Here is a 22,318-nt window from a genome sequence, read left to right on the forward strand (position 1 = left end):
AGATCGATACAATTTCTTACAGGGGATTGCTATTTCAATGTCCGTTAAAACTGTGTAGAATTGATGAGAAGAAAATAAGAGTAAAGTTTTGTAAGTCAAGTTCTGAATATCGGTTTTGGAAACATTTAGCTCTGACATGCGGGGAGAGATAGTTAATTGTTATAGAGTGTTTGTGTAATAGCGTTGTGGGTCACCCGAGGGAGATAATCCATATTAATGTCGTGTCGAGATTTTTTGTGTTAAGCAAGTGCTCAAGTATTGCGAAATGGGAGGTAATGAAGGATTGTGAATCAAATTGTTGAATCCTGTAGTGTTGATGCCGGAATATTCAGTCTAGGAAACCCGAGAAGTTATTTGGCGTAATTGATTAAGATGGGAATAGGGTCAGATCATAATTAGGATTCCACGTGACACCGTAGGACCGTGATGGATGAACGTGTTTGAGTGACGTCTTAAATTAAATCTCTTCGCATAATCTATGTGGGTTAAGAATTATATGTTTCGTGGATTTCCAGCGAGACTGACTTTTGCTGTTTCGTTTTAATGCCAGTTAAAAACGTCCAATAGCCGTATGTGCGTCGTCTAGCGATAACAGAATAGGGGAGAAATTGTGTACCGTTAACCCGGCCCACCTGTTATTTGATTCAGCTCGCTACTAGGAAGAAACTGTGTTTTGTTATTGATAGTAAAGTGTTTGGAATCACATTTCATTCTTTAGAATAGACTCGTTTATTAGAGATTTGAATTCATTTTTGAAGCGACGGAAATGAGAAAATGATGTTGGATTTACCCCTTTTCAGGGATGTCGAAAATATAGAATTGTTAATAATATTGATTAACAGTATTCGAGGGTTGTACAAAGCCTTATTTTTAATGTCACGAAGCGTTGGCGCAGGGATTTGGTTTTTTTTTGCGTTGTGTGATAGTTTGTGCAGATTGAAGTATTTAACTTTGGGATTATCCAAGCTAGTTTCTTAATAATTGTTAGTGTTAATATAAGCTTCTTGAGTGACGTCATAAAATAAATAAATATTCCTGGAGACTATAAAATGTATTGCATTTTCAGCAGCAACGAAGAAAGTGAGCAATAAATTAAACAGGAAGACTATGTTACTGAAATAATTAGGGATTTTGAAGGAAACCATTCGTCCGGGCAGATAGAATTTGTTGTTAATTTTGGTTATGAGATTATTTTAATTTATTAAATTATTAAATTCAGTGAAATCGTATTTGAGAATTATCTTAAAACCAAGTGACTAACTTGAAAATGTATTCTGGAAAACTCAGTTTATTTTGCTGAGAAAATTTCAACTTGTTAACGTAACGATTAAGGGGACGTGTCCGATGGCAAGGGACTTTACTGCTACAAGTGTTGTGAGCGTTTGTTGTTGTTGTTATCAGTTTTTACTTTGATTTTTTGAGCATTAGATGTGCTTGGATTTATTAAAGTGGAAACCTTGATCATCAACTAATGTAACTTAATTGTGTTCAGCCTTCAGCTTAGAAATTTGGGTTCATGGGGTCATCAACCTCAGTGACTTAGATTAGGGCCATTTGCCATTACAGTATAATTTTCCTTGCGGTCATCATCCACAATGGCTTTAACGTTAATTACAAAGTTGGATGTCGGTCTATGACATAGTCACAGGTCACATCGATTCAATTAAGGGTCCATGCCGTACAACCACTGTGTGGCACATTCAGATTCGACTGCCTTAATTATACCAAGAGTCCAGAGCTCGTGCTACGGGGGCTCGATCATCACAAATCATTATGATGGTACATGCAGTCTCATATGGAAGCCGATTTTAGGGATCTCCGGAGTTTCTTTATTTTACTCTGAACCTAAGACGTGGTTTCTAGTAAGGATGTCCCTCAGACAGTTGAGTTAAGGTTTCCAAGGCCAGTATCGCCCATCAGCGTTATGATTATCATTGTTTATTTTGCTTTACGGACAAAACTGAGTTCGTTCTTAAAATGTCATGTGTCTCTTCGACTTTATTTTACATTACTTGAATAAACATCGATTTCTTAGACTGGATTCCTCTCATTTAGTAGATAGATTAAGTTACTGAAACCCGCCTCTTACCTAACCAAGGGACGAAGAACCCGTAGACGACCCATGTACCAGCATAATGATTCGTGATGATCGAGCCCCCGTAGCACGAGCTCTGGACTCTTGGTATAATTCAGGCAGTCGAATCTGTATGTTCCACACAGTGGTTGTACGGCATGGACCCTTAATTGAATCGATGTGACCTGTGACTATGTCATATCATGCCGATTGCTAATAGGTAAGGAAGGTAGGTATCCGTTAAGGACATTAAAGAGTTTAGATATATATATATATATATATTCGTTACATTGCTAATAATTTAAAAAGAATGACATTTCTGTATCGATCTTGTCCACAGTAACTTCGAAATTAACTTTTTACTTTTCCGCAATGTCTGGCTGTCTTTCTGTCTATCTGTATGTATGTATGTATGTATGTATGCACGCGCATCACGAGAAAACGGCAGAAGAGAATTTAATGAAAATCGATATGTAAAGTCTAGGAATAAGCCACTACAATCTAGGCTATAAATCATTTTATTTTAGCTGAGTGACACGGTGGTTTAGGGGAAGGCCCAAAATAAAATTCTCAAATATTTATGTTATTATTGGTCCTATCGATAAATACTACATAAATGAAGTTATACAGAATTTAATTTCCGATCATTTATGTCTTATACATTTTTACCGTCCCGGCAATGATAAGAATTTGTACTTTTGTTGCTAAGTCCATGTTAAAGCCGAGCCACGAGAAAACGGGCAAAGAGAATAATGAAAATTGGTATATAGAGTCGGGGAATAAGACTCTACATTCTAAGCTATAAACAACTTTATTCACCCTGGATAAGATGGGAGTATAAGGGAAGGCGCCTAAAATTTTACCTATGTTATTGGTCCTATCAAAAAGTACTACATAAGAAAATTTATAGAGAATACAATTTCCAATCCTTTATGTTTTAATCAGTTTTATCGTACTGACAATGATAAGAGTGGTATTTCGGAGTCAGAAGAAAACTAATTTTATGTGAAGGCCTACAATATCGAAAGCTCATAAAGTTGGACAACAATAACATTACATTGACAACTGTTTGTTGTGCTATTCTTTGTCTCTTAATGTATGCTGCCACTCATCTCCGATAGATGGGATTACTGCTGCGAACCGAATATAACAGCCTGCCTGAATAATGGTGAAAATAGCTGGGAAGTTAGATAACTTCCTTCTTTAGCATGCCATTCCTATGGTTCGTGCATTTTCTGATACTGCTGGTACGTAACACACTGGTTCTTCATAGTATTCCAGCTACTTGTTCCCTAATCTGACGCTCTGATTGTAGTGATCAGTTTGCACACTTGACGTAATAATGGCAGAGGTTCACCTATGACCTGGTCTAGAACTACAATTTCAGCCTATTCCAAATTATTACACCACAATTCACCAAAGAACTAAAAATTAAACCCTGAAAAGGGCCGTCTCTTAAGAAAATCTTCTTCCTCTTTATTACATTCTACATTCACTTTATTCCAAATTAGCAGTGAAGAGAGGTTTCTTCTCTGGTTTGGAGGAAAAAATTGCCTCCAAGTCAGATAGCTTTCCCCCCGCCAGTGTATTGAATTGAGATTTTCCGGCTGAATGGGTTTTCCTATTAAACATATGTCCGGCTCCATGGCTAAATGGTTAGTGTGCTGGCCTTTGGTCACAGGGGTCCCGGGTTCGATTCCCGGCAGGGTCGGGAATGTTAACCTTAATTGGTTAATTTCGCTGGCACGGGGGCTGGGTGTATGTGTCGTCTTCATCATCATTTCATCCTCATCACGACGCGCAGGTCGCCTACGGGAGTCAAATCGAAAGACCTGCATCTGGCGATCCGAACTTGTCCTCGGACACTCCCGGCACTAAAAGCCATACGCCATTTCATTTCATTAAACAGATAAGTAAAAGGGCATGTTTTTTTCCCTGGGACTCTACACTATACGTACCCCCTTCCCCACTAAAAGAGTCTTCACGGATCCCGGCTCTCTGTGGCGTGATCATTCCAGCTCTGTAACTTCGGACTGTTAGATCGGCGTAGTTCTGTTCGTTAAAAGTGAGGAAATGTGCGGTTTTTCATTGATAGAGTATTTCATATCATAGCATTGCTTTATTACCTATGTTTATTACAGTTGGGAAAACAACTAAGACAGTCTTTCTGAGGATGTAAAAAATGCAGGTGGAGAGTGATTGTCCGCCGTTATACTTAAAATTTCCCAGCTGTTTGTGATTAATGGCCTTCCATTACAATGAAAATTTTCAACCCAGTCTTCACATAATAAAAGATGTCCGGTGACTTCCCCGTCGCGTTTCTCGGCTAACGTCAAGAGCTATGCGGTTTAATATAATCTTACTCACAACGTGTACACTACCTAACCTAGAATTCTGTATACAATGTAGAATTCCATAGCGAAGCACGGATATATTAGTTAGTTTTTCAACAAATGTGTTACCAAAAAATCTGAAGTTTGTGATTTTTTTCATGGCGTCCTTAAATTTTAGAAAGACACTGTAACTCCAGGTGATCATACTGACGTTTTCAAAATATGACCACAAATAAACTGAAACTTTTTACCATCACATCACCTCACGGCTGCATCCCAGACGACTACTATTTTCCTCACTTGGCTCCGAAGTACAAGGCTTTATAACATCCTTATAACTTCATTACCTATACAAATTCCTTCCCCACTTTTGCAGACTTAGGACTGCTCGCTGGAAGGCGATAATTATGATTAGACATGTATTGGTGTTATGGTTTATCAATCCTATGAACTTCTCACAGCTTAACATAAAGCAGGGTTCTCTTGCACCGTTCATCATGAAATTAGAATTGGGTTAAATGGGCATACTTTCTGGGCAAATATGTTTTGATTATGATGTTGCTTGTTGTGTATGGGCTTAACATCTAGGTCATCCCCAACAAATATGTTTTACGAAGTTGATTCGCTTAATGGCACCAATGCTCGACTGTTGGGTAAGATCCTTAATGAACTTCTGTTTTTCCTTGTTTGGACTTGATTGTGCCGATGTGTCGATTTATATTTCTTTTAATGCATCCATAACGTTAAAAATTGTGGGGTGGACAGCAATGAACTCTTTACTGAACTGGCAAAGACTCGTTTCACAGTTATTTGTAGTAAGAGGAAAATTCAGCCCAAACTTGATGAGGGAAGCACCAACCATTTTATATATGATTTTCAAAAATATATTCGAACACTTTGTTATTGGGATCACTAAAAGGTTTGATAGCATAACGTCTTCAGTGAAACAGTCCATGACGTCTTCCGAATAAATGTTTAAATGCTGTAGGCTACCTATATCGGACTCTTTGTTTCTGAACTCTTGTAACTAAACTCATTGACCGAGTCCTCCTCCAAAAATTCTGGCCAAAATTGGCCTTAGCCTTGCCGGAGACGTCTTGGACGTGGGAATCAATGACAAAAAGCCGATTGGGTAACAGCGTACCTCACAATCCTGGTGTCCTTCGCTCAATTGCATTTCCTAATTCAGTAGTGTTGCAGTTCCCACTTTGAGTACGACAGTGTGTTACTTAACTGGAGCTACATATTTTACATAGGTACCAATTTGAACTGCACAATAATGCTTATTGTCGTAGACAAATATCCAGCCATTATGAGTATGATCCTTCATTTGCACATACCTGGTATAATTCGCTGCCGAAATTATTTACCCCGTCCAAAATCTTCCAGATCATTTCAGAGTCAGCATATCCTTGTCCCGCAAACAAGGATGATATTAAGAATACTGAAAGAAAGAAGACAGGAGTTAATATGAGCGATGAATATACAAGTAACAGTAGCGGCGTTTTGTAATTAGAAATATACAGGCAACAGGAAGTAGCCTGGTTGAGGGATATAGCGGGCGGGAAGTGGGGGGGGCGTTAAACACATCAAAACTGAACAAAAAAGCTACAAATGATAAGTTTTTGATGCTCTTTAAGCGAATTTCCTTAAGTGCGGCAATAATAGTTTTTTTTTTGAGATATTGATTCAATACTGTAGAATAAAACTTTCACCGAAAGAATATTACACACGTATTACAATTAAATAGAGGTACGGCGTGATTATGAAATTGAAAATCATTTAGTATTTGACTACACACTAAGAAACTAACAGACACTAAAGGGACTGCCAGACTGACGAATGCGCGCGGCAAGGAGGTAAATCATACCTCAGTGTCTACGACCTTGGCAAAAAATATATCCCTGTTACCCTTCCTCATAGCACATGCGAAGTCCCCACTACTTGCTGTGGCGCTTTATACAAATCGGTTAGCCGCGACGAACGACATTTTGTGGGTAATTTCGATAATATTTTTGTTAATAATTAAAAATTTGCACATTTTTAAAATAATCCCTATAATTCCCAGTTTCAGCCGGCTAAAATGGAAAAATATGTAATGTTTTCTCTAAAATGTCGCCACTTAGTCGCCGCTACTGGTAAGTAACAAAGTACTAATGATAAAATTCAGTAATATACTTGGGAAATTGCGCAATATTAGTACAAATGGAAAATGGGCCTAGCGATAGTCGGGAATTCGGTTTCGCGGTTATCCGAATATTACCCAGTGCGTTCCGGTAGTACCCACATTACCGGGATACCTATTCACTCAAAACCTAATTCTTGTACTACCAGCGATACCATTCGTTACAGTTTTGCAATCTACTGTAAAAATTTATCATAAAGAGAAGGTAGAGTAGAAGGTCTGCTATTTCGATATGTTCACTCTAACTAACAAAGCAACCAGAGTAAAGAACGTACTCCGGACTAAATTTCATCTGTGATACAAATAACAAGTGAACAGCGATGTAAAAGAGTTTGCTTATAACTTTCTCCGACATATAAACCAATTTGGAATTGAGGTATTTCGTTATGGTAATGTGTATTGTGGGTTTTTGTATGTAAAGATCGATTATTGATCGATTCTCATGTAGAATAGAGAGATACATAACACTCCGTCTAACTTTAAAATGGGAGTTATGAAATATCTTGAAAATTTCATCAAGTAGACATCTACTGTAATATCAGTATATGCAGATATTTTTGGTATTATATGGGAGCATTGTATTCCATAATTCACATGGTGAATTATTTAGTCGTATGGTTATGATACATGGAGAAATAAAATTGCTATATCAGGTATGTATTCCTATATTCGACGACTAATGCATGGAAGCCGTTCGGCCGTTTCCTACGTAATGCATAAGGCCTGGAAGAACGGTTTTCCGTCAGAATAGTGGGACACTTTAAGTTTGTAGTCTCACCGGTAGATGTCAGGGTTATGGGATGTTATCAGTTAATTAGAGCCGTAACTTCGAGTAAGATCTGCATTACAAGTGTGATATGTTTGCAGTTTATGAATCGTTTTCGCATTTATTTTTTGGCGTTCTATAGCTGTACGAATCATTATAGAAACCTTATAGATGCATTTTGTTTTAGTTTTTCCTTCATTAATTAAACTTTTAAAATGTAACATCTTATTTCGTCTATAAGTTAATTTAGATCTGCTTGGTTATTTTGTAGTTCGTCTGCTTCTGTAATAAAACACCAAGACTATCTTTAGGTTATTTATGGCAGCGACGAATAGTGTGGTGTCACTGTCAATACTGTGATCATCATTTTAAGGCTAAGTCATGTAATGTACATTGCGTGGGAATGTGAATTTATTAAAATGGCGCACGGCTTTGTTCCAAAATGTACTTCAAACAGTGCAAAGAAAGAAAGAAAGAAAGAAAGAAAGAAAGAAAGAAAGAAAGAAAGAAAGAATGTGACGTTCCATCTCCTTCTTACTGATAAAATCTTACTACAGAAGTGGAAAATTGCCGTTTCGAGGTAAGGAAAAATTAGGTTTTTATGGTCACCAACAAGATCGTCAAACGTGTATAGCAACCATTTGCCTGAATCTGATTTTCGTGTTAGCCCCACAAAGAAGAGGCTTCTTCCAAATAAAAAATCATCCATACTTAGTAGTCACTCCACCCATCAACAAATATGTGCCAAACGCAGAAGTGATCCTACCCAAGATCAGGTTAATTTAAACCAGAAATAATTTAATCAATGGCAGCTTCACCTACAGAGAAACAGATCGACCTCCTGTGACATAAGTAGCAATTCTAGTATTCAGGCCAACTCCAAAAGCGTTCCGAAGAGTTAAATACAATAGAAACAGAAGGAAATCTACCTTTCTGAGTAAGTCAATCGATAGATATAAGAAAGTAATTTATAAGCTTCGACATAAACTGAAAGAATTAAAACCTGAGAAGAGGGTGAAAACAACTAGATACAGCACAAAGTAAATCAACTAGACCCGTACGGAAAGAAAAACATCAAAGTTGGTGAGACTACTTTGAAAAAACTTGTTTTGGGCATAGAAAAGCACCTAATGGTTACATTTTAATTATATTGTCGCTTAAAGCTTCCACACAGGAATACATTAAAAAATTACCTTGGCTACACTGATGGAGAGACTGCAACATCTTGAAAATTAAAACGATTTAAACGATTCTTCAAAATATTATAGACCGACAGGTACGGAATAAGTATTATGTGATTTAAACCGATTTGTTTTTCGTAATTTTTTCTCTTCCTTATAGCATTTTTATGAGTTTATTTGGTGAATATCAACATACTTGTGATCTTTCAAATTTAAGATCATTGTGTAGGACATCCGATAAAGATGATATCTAGCGGCGTATTTTGAAACTCTGCACGACCCCATAAGTTGACCAGCACTTCCAGGCCTTGTATAATTATTACGTAGGCAACGGTTCGGCACACAGTTACCTCCTACCTTCGTAGTAAAGGGTAGACACTTTTCCCCGTCCTGTTAAAGTCTTTTATTAAAACTTCTGGATATATTTAACGCAAGATTATTATACATACAAGGATACCATGTTGATTATTAAGCATATTTACGAGTTGTGTTGAAGGTGACATTCAAAGTAAAAACGTGTTTGTAGTTGGAACCAGTCAAGAAGTTCGTAACAATGGGAGCATTCACGAAGAATTACTTGATTCAAGAACTGGAAAAATTCAAAGGAAAGCAGCTCGATTCGCTCTCGGAGATTTCCGACAAAAGAGTAGCGTTACAAAAATATTGCAAAGTTTGGGCTGGGAAGAATTGGGAGAAAGAAGACGAGCTGCCCGACTAAGTGGTATGTTCCGAGCTGTCAGTGGAGAGATGGCGTGGAATGACATTTGTAGACGAATAAGTTTGAGTGGCGTCTTTAAAAGTAGGAAAGATCACAATATGAAGGTAAAGTTGGAATTCAAAAGGACAAATTGGGGTAAATGTTCGTTTATAGGAAGGGGAATTAGGGATTGGAATAACTCATCAAGAGAGATATTCAATAAATTTCCAATTTCATTTAAATCATTTCAGAAAAGGCTTCGAAAAAAGATAGGGAATCTGGCATCTGGGCGACTGCTCTAATGCAGATCAGGATTGATTGATTGATTGATTGATTGATTGATTGATTGATTGATTGATTGATTGATTGATTGATTGATTGATTGATTGATTGATTGATTGATTGATTGATTGATTGATTGATTGATTGATTGATTGATTGACACTAATCATAAAGAAAAGGTCTGATACTTTGAAGAATGAAGGCATCGACACGAAGGGTGTGAAGAACGAAAGAGACCCGAGGCCTCACAAACCTAATACCGTCCGTGTCGAAAGAAAACAAGAGTTCACCAAGAGATGTCGGACAGGACAGAAGAAAGCTAGGAGACAGCCACTTGTAAGTGAAAGCAACGTCAGACTTCGCAAGCTGAACCGTGGTTGCCAACCCACGCTTCAAGTTGAGAGTCCCTGGTAGCTACTTTAGTCGCCTCTTGCGACAAGCATAAGATACCGTGGACGTATTTTACCACCCCCACCCACAGTGACTCGTGAGTGAAACATGTTTGAAGATATTCCAGACTCTACAACTACTTGTCGGATTTTGAAAACAACCACACCCCTGAATTTATAATACTTATATTTTGAATTTAATTGAATTTATTACCGCAAGAAATAAAATTTCAACGAGGTATGTAAGTTAGCCAAATTATTTCTGAATATTAAGATTTCGAAAATTGGCAATGACTTCATTTTTCTTAAAAATGCTTAATCATGACCTTATCCCTGAATTTCTGAATTTTTCGCAAAACAAACGCAAATAACGAATCTGCAACAAAAAATCAAATCACAAATCAATGCTATATGGCTCAAGAATGAAATTAAATTCCTATATAAGAAGAAAACACTGTTGAACTCTCAGCTATATGATACGCATCTGAGTGCTCCTTCAACGCTAATTTCGCTAGAATGGGACTCCTTCCAAAGATATACTAATATTAGACTCCAGAAGATCCTTTCCAAGAAACAAGATACACTAAATAAGATTTTAGAACGACTCTTACATAGTAAAAATTCCAATAGTAATATCCTCAAACAGTTAATGACCATAAAGTAACGAGCATGACATTCATCCTCCCGTCAAAAATTTAACAGAATTGCATTTTGACAAGAATGAAACTGGAAAGAGGTACAAAATTTAACTTGCCTCTTGCAAACAAACCATAGAATTTAATAACCACAGTAGCAGAAATTGAGCAGACTATTTCTAAATTACCTCTGGATAAGCAAGAAGAGACTGGATTATGGAATACGCAAAAAATACCCAGCCTAACCACATCTCATAATTTATATAACCCAAATACTCCCTAAATCCTTAAGAAAGCTATACAGAATCTCAAACTAAAATTTAAAGAAAATATTGTGATAATTTCTAAAGCCGATAACAGGAATACCACACTCATTATGCACAAACAAGACTACATGGAAGAAACATAAACATTTTTCTCACACACCTCGTTATTTAAGATCAAAAAGACCCTACTAACAAAGTCCAGAGAGACTTAAAACAAATCCTAAAAAGCGACTCGTTCATCCTGAGTGAACATGAAGCTTGGAAGTTAATTAGCATGAATCCAAGTATCCCATTAGCGAGAGCCTTGCCCAAAATCCACAAAAATGGTATTCCTACAAGACCAATTATTAACTACAGAAATAGTCCTACCTACAGAACATACAAATTTATACACGATTTTTTAAAGAAACAATATAGATTTTTAATAAGAATCCCATTAAAAATTCAGTTGATTTTTGCCAAATTCCCTCAAATCTCATACTAGAGACCCATTATGCAATACATTCCTATGGAATAACTAATATATATTCTAATATACCTGTCAACAAAAACTATTAACATAATTAAGAATAACCTATGCAAAACACAGCTCTTTAAGCAGGTATGAAACAGACAAATTTATTTATACCATGAAATTTGTCCTTTCCAATAATTATTTCTCATTTAATGATAAAATTTATCGACAGGAAGGACCTCCCTATGGGAGCACCCTCTTCGAGCATACTTGCACAGATCTATGTTGACCATCTTGAGGAAAATAAGATCCTGAACAAAATAGAGGGAATTGTCTTTTGGACGCAGTATGTAGAAGAAGTTTTTACTATAATTGACCAGAAAGCCTCTATTGGCGAAACAATTCTTAATCACTTGAACCGAATAGATCCTTCTACGAAATGTCCGCTAGAATCAGAAGTTGACAAATATTTGAATTTCTTAGATTTGACTGTCAGTAGAACTAACGATAAACTCATCTACAACATCTACAGAAAACCCACACAAACAAATATTACCGTAAGACGGGATTCTTTTCACCCCGAAGCCCAGAAAAGAGCGACTTTCTTTAGTTTGATGCATACAGCATCCTTCCCACTCCTAGCCCTCCCCTGTCCCATCGTCGCCATAAGACCTATCTGTGTCGGTGCGATATAAAGCAAAAAATACACATCGGTTAGCAATCTAAAGAAGGAAATGAACATAATTTACTCTAGCTAATCAAAACTGGTTTCAATAAATCATTTATTGACAAAATTGTCAATAAAATCAGACCACTCTTACGAGAAAACCAAAAGCGAAAAAAGAGAAAATGACATCACTTTTACTTCCAATAATGATATGATATAACAAATCACAAATCTTTTTAAAAGACAGAACATTAATGCAGCTTTTAAGATCGTCAATAATAATTCTACTTTGTTTCTTAATCATCATAAAATCAAGACCAGATCAAAATTACCTAATTCAGGCGTCTACAAATTGAATTGTACCCACTGTCCCACTAGCTATATTGGCCAAACAGGATGCAGTTTTCTATTCGTTATTGAGAACACGTTATAATTTTTTGCTTTATGTCGCACCGACACAGATAGGTCTTACGGCGACAATGGGACAGGAACGGGCTAGGAGTGAGAAGGAAGCAGCCGTGGCCTTAATTAAGGTACAGTCCCAATATTTGCCTGGTGTGAAAATGGGAAACCACGGAAAATCATCTTCAGGGCTGCCGACAGTGGGGTTCGAACACACTATCTCCCGAATACTGGATACTGGCCGCACTTAAGCGACTGCAGCTATCGAGCTCGGTAGAACACGTTTATTCCAAAAAAATATGGTAAATCCTCAGCCATGAGTAGTGACATGTCTGACTATAACCATTCATTTTCCGATATTGAACAAGATCTTTCCACCCTAAAAAATCCTATTTAAGAAAACACTGCGGAACTCTCAGCTATATGACATGCATCTGAGTGCAGGTTCAACGCTCTTCTCAACATACACTGACTTAGCAAATGTCATGGGATAGTCACCTAATAGCGTGTGGGGCCTCCTCTGGCACTGCGAACTGCAGTGAGACGCCGTGGAAGTGAATCGACAAGTCCCTGGTAGTCCTCTGGACGCAGCTGACACCAAATCGTTTGCAGAGCGGCCGCCAATGCTAGTCTGTTCGTAGGTGCAGGATCCATGGCACGGATCCTGCGTTCTAGGACATCCCAGATATGCTCGATAGGGTTCACATCGGGACTCCTGGGTGGCCATGGCAGTCGTTGGACCTCCGCTGCATGTTCCTGGAACCATTCCCGGGCGACGTGGGAGCGATGTGGCGGCGCGTTATCATCTTGAGACACCGTAGAACCGTCTGGGCGCTGGAAGGCCAAACATGGGTGAAGATGGTCTCCGAGCAGCTCAACATACCGCGTACCATTCAAAGTCTCTTCCAGAACAACTAGGGGGCCCATTCCATACCAGAAAAACGCACCCCACACCATAGCAAAGACACCAGCGCCCTGGACCACACCTTCGAGGTAGGCGGAATCCATCATTTTATGTGGTCTGCGCCATACACGGTGCCTCCCATCCGCATGGTACAGTTGAAATCGTGATTCGTCCGACCATATCACGTTACGCCATTGTTTCAGTGTCCATCCCTGGTGACTGGCGACAAATGCGCGTCGTTGTACCCGATGACGTTGGGTTAACAGTGGCACCCGTGTGCAGCGCCGGCTCCCATACCCCATAGAACCCATGTTCCTACGGATTGTCCACTGGGAGACGTGTCTAGCACGGCCTGTGTTGAATTGAGCCGTGATTTGTTGCACGGTTGCCCGTCTGTCGCTACTGACAATCCGTCTCAGATGTCGCCTGTCACGGTCATCGAGGGTGGCTAGACGGCCGGTCGTTAGTCTGCTGTGGACGGTGACACGCGCATTCAACCATTCACGATACACCCTGGACACGGTTGATCGTGTGATGCCGAATTCCCGCACCACTTCCGAAATCGCACTTCCCATCCGCCGGGCACCGACTACCACACCCCGTTCGAACGGTGTCAGCTCACGACGACGTTCCATGTTACACCTGTCACATGCACAGCCACTGCTCACAATGTCTGCTATACAACTGCCGCTGGCACAGGGGGCGTGTGGTGCGCAGACAACACACCTGCGCATCAGTGCTCCGCTATCCCATGAGATTTGCTCGGTCAGTGTATATGAAAATATTTTTATTAACATAGATAAAAGAATTAACCCCAACAGCAAGCAAAATGAAATCCATAACATTCTCTTTGAAGAAGTCATTTATTTATTTTTTTCAGAATACGAACAATTCTAACACTTCTAATTCATCCGTTCCCCTCTACTCGATTCCCCCTACTATCACTCCCCTCACCCCTGCTCTGGAACACGCTGCTCCTACCTTACAATCAACAACAAACAACAGTCCCACACACGAGCCGGCCGGACAAGACAGAGAGACAAACAGGGCGGAGAAGCAAGTACTCAGACGCCGTAAACACGTTATTTACTTCAGTATTTCGTACAAGTCTCTTACCCTTTTTCTTCTTTTTCTTTTCTCTTTTTAGATTTTCCAAATAATATATGGATTGCACGAATTGTCCGGTTACACAATCCAACACTCAGTTATTCACCTAAGAACAACAACCCCTGTTTGATCAGATATATACGTATTCTAGGCTTGCAACATGGGATTTTTTTTTTTTTTTTTTTTTTTTTGCTAGTTGCTTTACGTCGCACCGACACAGATAGGTCTTATGGCGACGATGGGACAGGGAAGGGCTAGGACTGGGAAGGAAGCGGCCGTGGCCTTAATTAAGGTACAGCCCCAGCATTTGCCTGGTGTGAAAATGGGAAACCACGGAAAACCATTTTCAGGGCTGCCGACAGTGGGGTTCGAACCTACTATCTCCCGAATACTGGATACTGGCCGCACTTAAGCGGCTGCAGCTATCGAGCTCGGTAACATGGGATCACATCAATACATTTCAAGTTTGAACTCCGATTTTAGCACGCTATGATCATCTTTTTTAACTTTCATTTTGAATGTTAAAAACTCAAAGGAACTTTTATCACTTGCTAATTGGTCTTAAGACAAACACGAACTGTGTTTTTCTAAACTGTTTTTACATGTGACAGATCGAGTCACCTCGACCCTTTAACATTTTAAAGTATGTCCTTTATTTTTAGTATTAAGGTTATCATGTGTTTTACCATATTAGTCTAGGCTGAAGATGTCTCACAAGGAAGAGGCGAAACATGTCCCTTTTCTTAAAATAAAGTAAAGAAATAATATTGTACTGTCGTGTAAAGGTGAGGGGCTGCCTGGCCGAGGCGGTAAAGGCGTGCTCGGTTCGTCCGGAAGCACGTGGGTTCGAATCCCCGTCGGGAAGTCGTAAAATTTAAGAAATGAGATTTCCACTTCCGGGGGTGCATATGGCCCTGAGGTTCACTCAGCCTACACCAAAAATGAGTACCAGGTTAATTCCTGGGGGCAAAGGCGGCCGAGCGTAGTGCCAACCACTCTACCCCATCAAGTGCCGAGGTTACGTGTAGTGGAAGCCTTTACCTTCCACCCCTCCAAGGGCCTTCATGGCCTGTACAGAGATGACTTTGCTTTTGCTTTGCTTTGCTCCTGTAAAGGTGGACTTACACAATCATTAAGACCTTATTTCATGTTGAATTTATTACCCATAATCTTACAGAGTTGCCTCCTTATGCATTAGATTATACACACAATACACACAAACCCACCCTCTAAAACGGATATATGCTTACTCTAGTGTTGTTCTACTATGCTTACGCTTGCCTGGGTGTCATCTCCCTCTACCCCTCTCTCCAGGGCTCTCCAGCGACTTGAAGGTGCTGGACATACGGAAAGCCCTCATGGCACGTCCTCCCCTTTACCATGTCGGGATGCAGACACCCTCGCACTCTTACCACCTAAAGTCTGATTCTCCACGAGCAGGTAAAACGCCGCTGTTCGCCCGCCTGAACGCTCAAACTTTTTGCCTATTCTACACGAGTGGTTGAATTGACGCCTGTAAACTGCGTCAAAACCGCCCGCGATACGCGCAGCCATTCTCCACCAGCGATAAACCCGCCATACTATAATGATGGATGTCGTACAAATAGGATGTGTTGACGGAGCTGTTCAACTACAGTTAATAGCTATATTAAAAAAGAAACCTGGTAATAAAAGATGTTGGTGGACTCACCCTGCGTTATCGAATCGGCTCACCAATGGACAATTTCATTTAACGTTTTGCGAACACAGGACCTATACGGAAATATTTTTCCAAAATTATAGAATGTCAGTTGCTTCATTCGATGAGCTGTTTGAACTTATTTAAGGTGCATATTACTGAACGAGTGAAATGGTCGTTTAGGGGAAGGCCTGAAATTTAATTCTCAAATATTATTTTAGTCCGCCTCTGTGGTGTAGTGGTTAGCGTGATTAGCTGGCTCTGCCGCGAAATTTGAAAAGTGGTACGAGGGCTGGAACGGGGTCCACTCAGCCTCGGGAGGTCAACTCAGTAGAGGTGGGTTCGATTCCCACCTCAGCCATCCTGGAAGTGGTTTTCCGTGGTTTCCCACTTCTCCTCCAGACAAATGCCGGGATGGTACCTAGCTTAAGGCCACGGCCGCTTCCTTCCCTCTTCCTTGCCTGTCCCATCCAATCTTCCCATCCCTCCACAAGGCCCCTGTTCAGCATAGCAGGTGAGGCCGCCTGGGCGAGGTACTGGCCATTCTCCCCAGTTTTATACCCGACCCAAAGTCTGAATCTCCAGGACACTGCCCTTGTGGTGGGATCCCTCGCTGAGTCCGAGGGAAAAACCGACCCTGGAGGGTAAGCAGATATTACATATTACATAAATCAAGTTGTATAGAATTAAATTTCCTATCATTTATGTCTCATACATGTTTACCGTACCGTCTATGATAACAGGGATATTCATGAATTTGTTGCTAAGTCCATATCAACGCCGAACCAGAAGAAAACGTGTTAACAGAATATAATGAAAATCGGTACATAGAATCGGGGAATAAGAAACTACAGACTAAGCTATAAACCATTTTATTCACCCTGGATGAAATAGCAGTTTAGGAAAAGGCAAATAACATGTATTTTTAAAACCTACAAAATAAGTTATTGGTCCTATAGAAAAGTACTGCATTACAAAATTTAGAGAGAATACAATTTCCGATCATTTACGTTTTATTGCCAACAGCCGTAGCCGTGTTGAAACACGGGATCCTGTGAGATCTCCGAAGTTAAGCAACATTGGGCGTAGTCAAGATTTGAATGGGTTGCCACACGCTGTTGGTGGGTGTAACCGAATGGAGGAGCGGAAAAGAACTGGCCACCCTACCGCACGTAAACTCCGGCTCAGGCACACCTCTGCGGAGGTTCGGACCTGCCTTCGAGCAGAATACACACTTACCTTTATGTTTTACTTAGTTTTACCGCACCGACTATGATAAGAGTGGTATTTCAGAGTCGGAAGAAAACTAAATGTTAAGGCCTATAATATCGAAACCGCATAACATTCATCAACAATAATATTATATTGACCATTGTCTGTTGTGATGTTCCTTGTCTCTTATGCTGCCACTCAACTCCGATATATGGGATTACTGCTGCGTACAGAGTATAACAGCCTGATTGAATATTGGCGGGAAATAGCTGGGGAGTTAGAAAACGTTCTTCTTTAGCATTCCATTCCTCTGGTTCATGCATTTCCTGATGTTGCTAGTACGGAAAACACCGGTTCATCATAGTATTCCAGCTATTCCATCCCTACTCTGACGCGCTGTTTTGAATGAGCAGTGTGCACATTTAAGGCAGAGGCTCACTTAGTAGTAGTAGTAGTATGATCTGGTCTAGAATTACAATTTAGGCCTACTCCAAATTATAGCACCACAATTCACTAAATAATTCAAAATTCAGCCGTTCCTTAAGAAAAGCTTTTTTCGGTTCACTTTTATTAAATCTATATTAATTTTATTCCAAATTAGCAGTGAAGAGGGGCTTTCACCTCTGGCTTTAATTTGCCTCCAAGTCAGATAGTTTCTTCCGCCAGTGTATTGAGTTGAGATTTTGCGATTCATCGTGTATTCCTAGGAAACAGAGTAGTAAAAGGGCATAGTTTTTGCCTTGGGACTCTCCACTATTCGACGCCCCTCTCACCCCCTCCCCCCCCGCCGAAAAAGACGAAGAGTGTTCACGAATCAAGGCTGTCTGCGGCTTGGTCATTCCAGCTATGAAAATTTGGACTGTTAGATCGGAAGCGTAGTACTGTTCGTTAAAAGTGAGAAAATGCGTTTTTTTTTCATTTGATCGAGTATTTCATATGAAAACATTGCTTTTAATCGTGTCATTCCTACTGACATCATTGTAATGAGAGTAATGACCTATGTTCATTTCAGTTGGGAAAATGACTAAGACCCTCTTTCTGAGGATGTAAAAAGGCAGTTGGAGATTGAGTGTCTGCCATTATAATGCTCCCCAACTTGATTGTGACTGATAGTAGGCAAGCGGGCCTACCGTTACAATGAACATTCCCTAAACCAGTCTTCATATGAGAAAAGACGTTTGGTGACTTCCCCGTCGCGTTTCTAGGGTAACGTTAAGAGCTATGGAATTTAATACAATCTTGCTCACAACTTGTACACTACCTAACCTAGAATTCTGCATACAATGTAGAATTCTGTAGCGAAGCACGTGTACATCAGCTAGTAAAGATTATACTACACTTCAGGCAGTTCCTGCCGTGCGACAGAGGCGGGTGAACTGCTCTGCTCACTGCCGCCACGTGGAGTATGATTCGCTGTTCTGCCGCTAGCGGGAATAAGGCTGATTCTCCACGAGCTGGTAAAACGCCGCTGTTCGCCCTCTACAAACCCGCTTGTGGAACAGAACCATGGGGTATTTGTAGAGTTGTCTACACGGGCGGTTTGCACGCCGCGGGTGGACGCGTCCATGAGCGGGCAGGTGTCAGAGGCGTTAAAGGCTGATTCTCCACGAGCAGGTAAAACGCCGCTGTTCGCCCGCCTGATCGCACAAACTTTTAGCCTATTCTACACGAGCGTTGAACTGACGCCTGTAAACAGCGCCAAAAATGCCAGCGAGACGCGCAGCCATTCTCCATCAGCGATAAACCTGCCATACTATAATGATGGACGTCGTACAAATAGGTTTTGTTGTCGGAGCTGTTCAACTACAATTATTAGCAATAATGAAAAAGAAACCTGGTAAGAAAAGACGTTGGTGGACTCACTCTGCGTTATCGAATCGGCTCACCACTGAACAATTTCATTTAACGTTTTGCGAACACAGGAGGTATCCGGAAATGTTTTCTTAATATTATAGAATGTCATTTGCTTCATTGGATGAGCTGTTTGAACTTATCAAGGTGCATATTACTAAACGAGTGAAATGCTAGTTTAGGGGAAGGCCTGAAAATTAATTATCAAATATTTATATTATTAGTGGTCTCATCGATAAATATTACATAACTCAAGTTATATAGAATTAAATTTCCGATCATTTATATCTCATGCATGTTTACCGTATCGGCTATGATAACAGAGACATTCATGAATTTGTATTTTTGTTGCTAAGTCCATATCAACGCCGCACCACAGGAGAAAATGGGTTAACAGAATATAATGAAAATCGGTACATAGAGTGGGGGAATAAGAAACTACAGTCTAAGCTATATACAATTCTATTCACCCTGGATAAAATTGCAGTTTAGGGAAAGGCTCCTAAAATTTATTTTTAAATACCTACAATAAGTTATTGGTCCTTTCGAAAAGTACTGCATAACAAAAGTTAGAGAGAATACAATTTCCGATCATTTACGTTTTATTGCCAACGGCCGTAGCCATGTTGAAACACCGGATCTCGTGAGATCTCCGAAGTTAAGCAACATTGGACGTGATCAAGATTTGGATGGGAACTGGCCACCCTACAGCACGTAAACTGCGGCTCAGGCGCACCTCTGCGGAGGTTCGGACCTGTCTTCGGGCAGAATACACACTTACCTTTGTGTTTTATTCAGTTTTACCGCACCGACTATGATAAGAGTGGTATTTCAGAGTCGGAAGAAAACTAAATGTTAAGGCCTACAATATCGAAAGCGCATAACATTCATCAACAATAATATTATATTGACCATTGTTTGTTGTGATGTTCTTATGCTGCCACTCAACTCCGATAGATGGGATTACTGCTGCGTACAGAGTTAACAGCCTGACTGAATATTGGCGGGAAATAGCTGGGGAGTTAGAAAACGTTCTTCTTTAGCATTCCATTCCTCTGGTTCATAAATTTCCTGATACTGCTAGTATGTAACACACCGGTTCATCATAGTATTCCAGCTATTCGATCCCTACTCTGACCCGCTGTTTTGAATGAGCAGTGTGCACATTTAAGGCAGAGGCTCACTTAGTAGTAGTAGTAGTAGTAGTATGACCTGGTCTAGAATTACAATTTAGTCCTACTCCAAATTATAGCACCACAATTCACTAAATAATTCAAAATTCAACCCTGAAAAGAGCCGTTTCTTAAGAAAAGCTTCTTCCGCTTCACTTTTATTAAATCTATATTCATTTTATTCCAAATTAGCAGTGAAGAGCGGCTTTCACCTCTGGCTTTGAGGAAAAATTTGCCTGCAAGTCAGATAGTTTCCTCCCCCGCCAGTGTATTGAGTTGAGTTTTTCCGATTCATCGCGTATTCCTAGGAAACAGAGTAGTAAAAGGGCATAGTTTTGGCCCTGGGACTCTCCACTATTCGACGCCTCCCCCACCCTCCCCCGCCAAAAAATGACGAAGAGTGTTCACGGCTGTCTACGGCTTGGTCATTCCAGCTCTGAAAATTTGGATTGTTAGATCGGAAGCTTTAGTACTGTTCGTTAAAAGTGAGAAAATGCGTTGTTTTTTTTTCATTTGATCGAGTATTTCATATGAAAACATTGCTTTTAATCGTGTCATTCCTACTGACATCATTGTAATGAGAGTAATGACCTATGTTCATTTCAGTTGGGAAAATGACTAAGACCCTCTTTCTGAGGATGTAAAAAGGCAGATGGAGATTGAGTGTCTGCCATTATAATGCTCCCCAACTTGATTGTGACTGATAGTAGGCAAGCGGGCCTACCGTTACAATGAACATTCCCTAAACCAGTCTTCATATGAGAAAAGACGTTTGGTGACTTCCCCGTCGCGTTTCTAGGGTAACGTTAAGAGCTATGGAATTTAATACAATCTTGCTCACAACGTGTACACTACCTAACCTAGAATTCTGCATACAATGTAGAATTCCGTAGCGAAGCACTGGTACATCACTCATATTCTTTACTAGCTGATGTACCAGTGCTTCGCTACAGAATTCTACATTGTATGCAGAATTCTAGGTTGGGTAGTGTACACGTTGTGAGCAAGATTGTATTAAATTCCATAGCTCTTAACGTTACCCTAGAAACGCGACGGGGAAGTCACCAAACGTCTTTTCTCATATGAAGACTGGTTTAGGGAATGTTCATTGTAACGGTAGGCCCGCTTGCCTACTATCAGTCACAATCAAGTTGGGGAGCATTATAATGGCAGACACTCAATCTCCAACTGCCTTTTTACATCCTCAGAAAGAGGGTCTTAATCATTTTCCCAACTGAAATGAACATAGGTCATTACTCTCATTACAATGATGTCAGTAGGAATGACACGATTAAAAGCAATGTTTTCAAATGAAATACTCGATCAAATGAAAAAAAAACGCATTTTCTCACTTTTAACGAACAGTACTAAAGCTTCCGATCTAACAATCCAAATTTTCAGAGCTGGAATGACCAAGCCGTAGACAGCCGTGAACACTCTTTGTCTTTTTTTTTGGCGGGGGATGGTGGGGGAGGCGTCGAATAGTGGAGAGACCCAGGGCCAAAACTATGCCCTTTTACTACTCTGTTTCCTAGGAATACGCGATGAATCGGAAAATCTCAACTCAATACACTGGCGGGGGAGGAAACTATCTGACTTGCAGGCAAATTTTTCCTCAAAGCCAGAGGTGAAAGCCGCTCTTCACTGCTAATTTGGAGTAAAATGAATATAGATTTAATAAAAGTGAAGCGGAAGAAGCTTTTCTTAAGAAACGGCTCTTTTCGGGGTTGAATTTTGAATTATTTAGTGAATTGTGGTGCTATAATTTGGAGTAGGACTAAATTGTAATTCTAGACCAGGTCATACTACTACTACTACTACTACTAAGTGAGCCTCTGCCTTAAATGTGCACACTGCTCATTCAAAACAGCGGGTCAGAGTAGGGATCGAATAGCTGGAATACTATGATGAACCGGTGTGTTACATACTAGCAGTATCAGGAAATTTATGAACCAGAGGAATGGAATGCTAAAGAAGAACGTTTTCTAACTCCCCAGCTATTTCCCGCCAATATTCAGTCAGGCTGTTAACTCTGTACGCAGCAGTAATCCCATCTATCGGAG

General features: G+C 40.1%; 1 protein-coding gene across 1 annotated transcript in view; it reads right to left on the reverse strand.

Moving 5' to 3' along the window:
• The window catches only part of LOC136875750 (serpin B3), a 162,092-nt gene that overhangs the window by 137,130 nt on the left and 2,644 nt on the right, over positions 1-22,318 (reverse strand). Inside the window, exon 2 of the mRNA XM_067149324.2 lies at positions 5,748-5,851. Within this exon, the coding sequence (XP_067005425.2) occupies positions 5,748-5,851 (104 nt within the window). The remainder of the gene's footprint in view (positions 1-5,747; positions 5,852-22,318) is intronic.

Source organism: Anabrus simplex, chromosome 6 (genome assembly GCF_040414725.1).
Source record: "Anabrus simplex isolate iqAnaSimp1 chromosome 6, ASM4041472v1, whole genome shotgun sequence".
Lineage (NCBI taxonomy): Eukaryota > Metazoa > Arthropoda > Insecta > Orthoptera > Tettigoniidae > Anabrus > Anabrus simplex.